A 6,000-nucleotide genomic window follows, 5' to 3' on the forward strand; every position below is an offset into this window, starting at 1 on the left:
GCTACCACTACAGGAGAGACTCGGGATCAAAGAAAAAAGTAGAAACCAGATGATTTTTCATGAAATTTGAGGCATTGCTTGACCAAGGCCTCTTGTTTCAGGGCACTTTCTAAGCTGTTGGTTTTCTCCATTTTTCACCAAACTAAGGGCAAAGCATGGACCTTGCTTTTAGGCGACTGACAGCAGTGAACATTGCTTATCTTTTGTTCTTTGTGCCTCCTTTCTGGCCATTTGGGAAAAAAACAACTAAAAACTACCTTCCTTTATTAAATAATGATAACATTCCTAGAGAAGATCCTTAATATCAGAATCCAATGTGCCGTGATAACTTGAAGGAGCAACATTTTCAGGGTAGAGGTCCTATACTGTAGGCAACTATCAGATGCCTGAGAAGCCATGAGAAGGTTCTTCACATAGTGCCTAGATGGCTGGCACCAGGACTGGGAAATAGAGGACTAGGCAGCAAAATCTTGCCTCTGCCCTAAAGGAGCAAGTGGGAAGAGTGGACTGAGTGAGGTGAAGGTCATGTTTCTGCTTTCACTTTGGTCCAGCCTGCTTAGCCTCTGGTTGAGGATAGCACCGATCTGCCCTGTAAGCTTTAACGAGGTCAGAGGAGAGGATGCAAAACCTTGTCGTATGTTAGCAAGGAGCAAGAAGAGTTTCTGAGACCTGGGTTGGCCAAATAAGGTTGTATCAGCTTTTCGGAGCATGGAATCTATTCTGGGAAGATGAACTGTGGAATCAGGGCCAAGCTAGGTGATATCCCATGTCCAAAAGTTTATCCCTTGATCACCCACGCACATAGCAGGTATAGGAACGGGCTGAAGGACCTTCCATCATGGCAAAGAGTCAGCTCACAGCAGGAAAAATCAAAGCACAGTCTGGTAGACAGTAAATTTTGAAAGAGAGAGCACACAAAAAATTTGGATCCAGTAGACACTTTTCCAAAAAGGGCTCCAGGAGGGACCATGGGCTTATGTTATCTCCTGACATTGGGCTGTAGCAAGACATACCCAGCAAAATGGATACTGCCATTTTAATGCCACATCAAGAGTCTGCATCATCCTCTATCTATAATTCTGAGCCAAATAATCATATTTTTTTAAAAAGAATTGAATACTGCCAAAGTGGCATAAAGCACCCAGAAGTGTCATCCAAACCCTTTACATTTATACCAAACCACATTAAATGACTGCCACATACATATAAACTTTCTCTTGCAAGGGCACATGCACATGCAAGTTTTATAAAAAACATCTTGCAATTTCTCTTTGCAATTCTTGGCATGTATAATTATGTCTTTTAGTATAACAGATTCAGCTGTATGGATCTTAAAGATATATGGTATAACTCAGAACCATGGAACGAGTGTAAAATAGTTTTGCTATGCATAAAAGCATCTTGGAGGTTAACCTTTATTATCTAGAAATGTATCAAAATAAGAATGATGTGTTAACCTTGTTATGGAATGGGATGAATCAAACTCCCTCCTCTGAAATAATGATTTTCAAAACAGTTACCCTTTAAGCTGAGGTTGAAGGTAAAGATTGTTCCTGGGTAAAATGCTTCAATTTATGGCTAAATTCCGTAATAAAATATGCATATATCAGAATCACTTTCTCTGGCTTGGGAAGGAAAAATGTGTTGTTTTCATTATTGCTGAACTTCAAAATGGCTTAAGGAATTTTGTTGGTCCTTTCCAACGAAATTGAACTTCAGGCAGAGATTAAAGCAGAGGAAATTTCAGCCCAAGGGCAAATGTTTCAGAAAGTTTAAAGTATGTGAAACAGGGAGTTAAGTAGGAAATAGTTTTCAATCCTAACTATAGCCACACTAGTTATAATATATTGCTAAATATAGACTGGTGGGTGTGTCCAACTTTCTGAAGGTGTTATCCTCCCTCCTCTGAAACTTGCTTCTGAAATGACCTTTTCAGGGATATAACCAACTGTATAATGTTGCCCGTGTTGGAAAATGTTAAACTTCATTATTTCCCAGGTGAGCCCAGCCAAGCCCAACTTCGCTTTGCAACCAAAATTCCTTTCACAAAATTTAACCTTCTGCCTTTCATGTGGATCCAGCTTTATACTCAGGTTCATTTATCTTCAAGCAAACTGCACAATAGCCCTGAATATTTAGTTTATGTGTTAAAGGTTGTCGCTTGGATTAGAAAGCTCGGTAAAAGTATCGGGGTCAAGGAGCTAAAAACATTACTTTTGCATTGACTTCAAAATGCCAGCCAGAATGGTTTGGGCAAGCTGCAGATCCAAACTCCCTTGGACTTGCTGCTTGTGGTTGTGGGAGTATATTGGATCCTTTCAAAATTATTGGCTAGTTTGTTTTTGTGCATTTCATGTTTGGATATAGAGTCTTTGGATTTATTTTTTGTTTTGTTTGCGGTGATACTGTCATGTCTGATGACTGGCTGTATATCACAGAGCTGATATTCTGCTCTTTGACTTGAATGCCATATGCTGCTAGATCTCTGTGTGGAAGTATGGTGTTAATGTAAAGGATGCTGTAATGAACATCTTGTACCTATTTCCTTTTGCATATTCGGTGTCTGTAAATGTCTCTCTGAATACATGCTTGCTGTTTTTGAAATTATTTCCTTACAGTTCAGTATAAATACTATTTATATACAAAGTTGTTTGAGGTTATCCTTTGCTCTTAAGTATACTCTTCTAATTCTAGTTTAAGAGAGGAGAAATTGATCTCACTGAAATTAATTAGGAAATTAGTAGAGCCACTAGAAATAGTAGTTGTGGCACTTCCTGAGTGCTTGAACTTCAGAGGTACAAAATAAATCTGACAAAGCACTAACTGTAATGAAATAGATGACTGTATTTTCATTGTCAAAACTTAATGACTGCTGAAGGTGAACCAAATAAACCAGAAGTATTTAAACTCCTTTCCTTTTTGAAGATATTATTAATATAAAAAATAAAAACCAACCCAAAAAACCAAACAGCAGTACATTTTTAAACTGAGAATATCCCCTTAAAATATAGCGTTTCCAGTCTGCCTGGCATAAAAAGGCATAGTTTCCTTTATTGATTCAGAAAGAGATGTTAAAAATGTATAAAAGGTATTTTAGTGAGACAGTGTCACAGGACCTTTTAAAATTGTTTTCTCAAATGCTGTTTAACTCTTGTGCTTCTTTACCATTGGAAACGCTCAATCCCACATTACAATGGATGGGATATCAAATTATTTTATACTGACCAGAGGGTCTTTGAGATTAATTTTGTTCTGGGGGGTGGGGACTATCCCAATGTCTGTTTATGTAGCTTTAGACTCAGACTATAAAGTAGGTTTGGAAAACTGTAATTATTCAGTAATTTATAGACTTTTAAGTTAGGTTAGAAATTATTCTTGAACAGAGTGAATAGAGAACACATGCTTATAAAGGACAAACAGATTCAGCATAATAGCGTATTTTTGGTCTTATCCATTTTGCAGGCAATTAGCAAAATAGGATGATACATTTTTGCATATCTCTTGCTCTCCTGAAATAGAGTCGCTAACCACTTGTTAACCACACTGATTTTTTAATAGGCAAAGTGGTTGCTTATAGCTTCCCCACCAGAAATGTTCAGATTAAGCACACTATTAGATTGCAGCCAGAATAGCCTAAAAAACAGGAAGAAAGCCTTGCCTTTCTCTCTGCCTTCTTCCCTTGTTTAAGTTGATGTGATAATTCAATACAGATTTTCTCTTTCTTTGACAGAGTGCCTACCGCAGAAACGGGATGACTTTTCTCGCCTGCTAATGTGGATGTGGCTGCAGCAACAGGAAAGACAATGTTATATTAAGGTGATTTTCTTTTCCCCTCCATGGAAGGAAAAAAAATACAAGCTCCAGTGTCTCTGTGTACCAGTGAGTGGGCTGGTTTGTTGTGACTATCTGCTGGCTGACTCTGTCTCTTTTTTCCAGCCCCCTCAACCGTTATTCTTGTTTACTAGCTGGAACATTTAGCTAATTAATGGCAGGATGTTTGGGATAGGGTGTAGGTGGACAAGAATGCAGATGGGATGATTCTGAAATTTGCAGGGGACTTGCTGCTGTCAGCCCGTTTTTGAAATGCGATGTCATTTTTATTTAAGTGTTTGGAAGTCTGGATGTTTTCCTAGAGAGATGTTGGTGTTTTTGCTTTGTTTTGTTTTGTTTTGTTTTTGTAAAGCAGGACAGGACAGAAAGAGGCCAGAGATAAGAGACTGGGTGATACACGTTTATATATGTTATATAAAGATTATGCAGCTTTTCCTTGTGATTTTTACACAACTGTTATCCACTTTTCCACTGGTGTCTCTCAACTAATTTTTAAGTGTTCAGGCAGTGTAACCCCATTTAATCTAGTGAGGGGCTTTTTGATGGGAGTAATAGCAATTTCAGATCCAAAGATATGCAGAAAAAAGTCCAGGTAAACTGTACTTTGCCAGTGAGAGACTTGTCTGTCTGCAGACCCAAGGACCGGCTGAGCAGTAATTCTCAGTATTTGCATCCCCTAAGGCTCGAGCCACCACTCTCTGAAATCAAGGCAGGCCTTTGCAGTGGCCTGGTGCTGGATTGGGCCCCTATTTAGAAAAATACATCCTAAAGTATTTCAATACCTGTGTTTGTCTCAGTGGTTCTAGGCAACGGCTTAACATTATGTACTTGCTCAGCATTTGCTGCAGGAAGCAGATGCTGTCTCTGTTGTTGACAAAGGCAGTGTTACTGTTGGGTTTGGTTAAGGAAGAAATGGGTTCTTTTTCACCTTTTTTTAAAATATTTTAGCTCACGTTGTTTGTTTTCAGATTTATTTTTTAAATCTCAGTCCCTCCCTCTCTGCTCCTTCCTGTCCCCTGCTCCTCCAGCCTTTGCTGGCCTCACAAACACATTCATTTCTTCCCATAAAAACTGTACAAATATAGAGCTAACCACGATGGTGCCTGACCAGAGGAACGGGCTCATGCTTCAGCCCATCATCAGGACCTACAGGCATGTACTGCTTGTGTCCCTGTGGTACCCCACAGGCTCAGGGCTCTGCTTCAGCCCCTCTTAGCCCAGGCTTGAAATCCAACTTAAACCTCAATGAAGCGAGAACACTCTAGAGAACGAGAGGAGATCAGCAAAATATTACTTTTATATAGTGCAGCCATCCTCCTCCTTTGTGCTTAGCATGTAAGGTCTCAATTTTTAGTCCCACTGTATGCTTTTGTGGTCATTTGTAAGTGGTTTTCTTGCCTTGCTTTCCTGGACCCACTTGCAAAAACTTTAAAAAATATATATATCTTTTAAATAAACAGGAAAAATGCCTCTTCTCTTTGCAACCAAAATACTGTAAAAATGAGCTTTGTATATTACTGCCACTCATAAATTGCTTTTTTCTTTTACCTGCTGACGCTTCTTTTTTCTGGAGTTAATCTGTGTGTAAAGGACTAAAAGTAATGTGCACAGTGCAGTCTATTAAACAAGAGGGGGGAAGTTTTCTGATGTTCCATCTGTGCTTCTTGAAATATATGATTAAACTTTTCTTTTTATCATCACCCTTATTTTTGTTGGCGTCCTTAATCATGGAAAATTATATGCTTGCTATAAACATCCAGACTTTTTAAAAGGACACCAGCATTTATTGTATTTGGTTTCGATCTGCAGGGATATAGACAGAAGAAACTGTTTCAGGCACTGGGTACTGGAATCAAAATTCCTTCCGTAGCTGTATCTCTCCCAGATTTTACATTTTAAAATATGCATAAGCAGGAAAAATACTGGCACTTATTTTTTACTGGTCTACTTAAAGTCCCAGAGAATGAAGACTCAACATACATTTCTCTCAGAAATATGACAGATCATGTTTTTGTTGGTCTGCTGTATGTTTGTCTATCTTGAACAGCCTGACAGGCAATTATTTATAAAATCTGGGTTTGCCCAGTAAACCCATATAATAACCTTTCACTTCTCTAGACAAGTCAGTGAGCTGAATTTAGAGTAAAACAAGGTAGGTTATGTCTCCCT

General features: G+C 38.7%; 1 protein-coding gene across 5 annotated transcripts in view; it reads left to right on the top strand.

The window, feature by feature from the left end:
• Positions 1–5,531, top strand: part of SUPT3H (SPT3 homolog, SAGA and STAGA complex component) — a 278,056-nt gene extending 272,525 nt beyond the window's left edge. For all 5 annotated transcript variants that reach the window (XM_037391833.1, XM_037391836.1, XM_037391835.1 and 2 more), the window contains one exon: positions 3,731–5,531. In XM_037391833.1, coding sequence (XP_037247730.1) covers positions 3,731–3,772 — 42 coding nt within the window. In that variant the 3' untranslated portion in view covers positions 3,773–5,531. The remainder of the gene's footprint in view (positions 1–3,730) is intronic.
• The last annotated feature ends 469 nt before the right edge of the window (positions 5,532–6,000 follow it).

Source organism: Falco rusticolus, chromosome 6 (genome assembly GCF_015220075.1).
Source record: "Falco rusticolus isolate bFalRus1 chromosome 6, bFalRus1.pri, whole genome shotgun sequence".
Taxonomy (NCBI): Eukaryota; Metazoa; Chordata; class Aves; order Falconiformes; family Falconidae; genus Falco; species Falco rusticolus.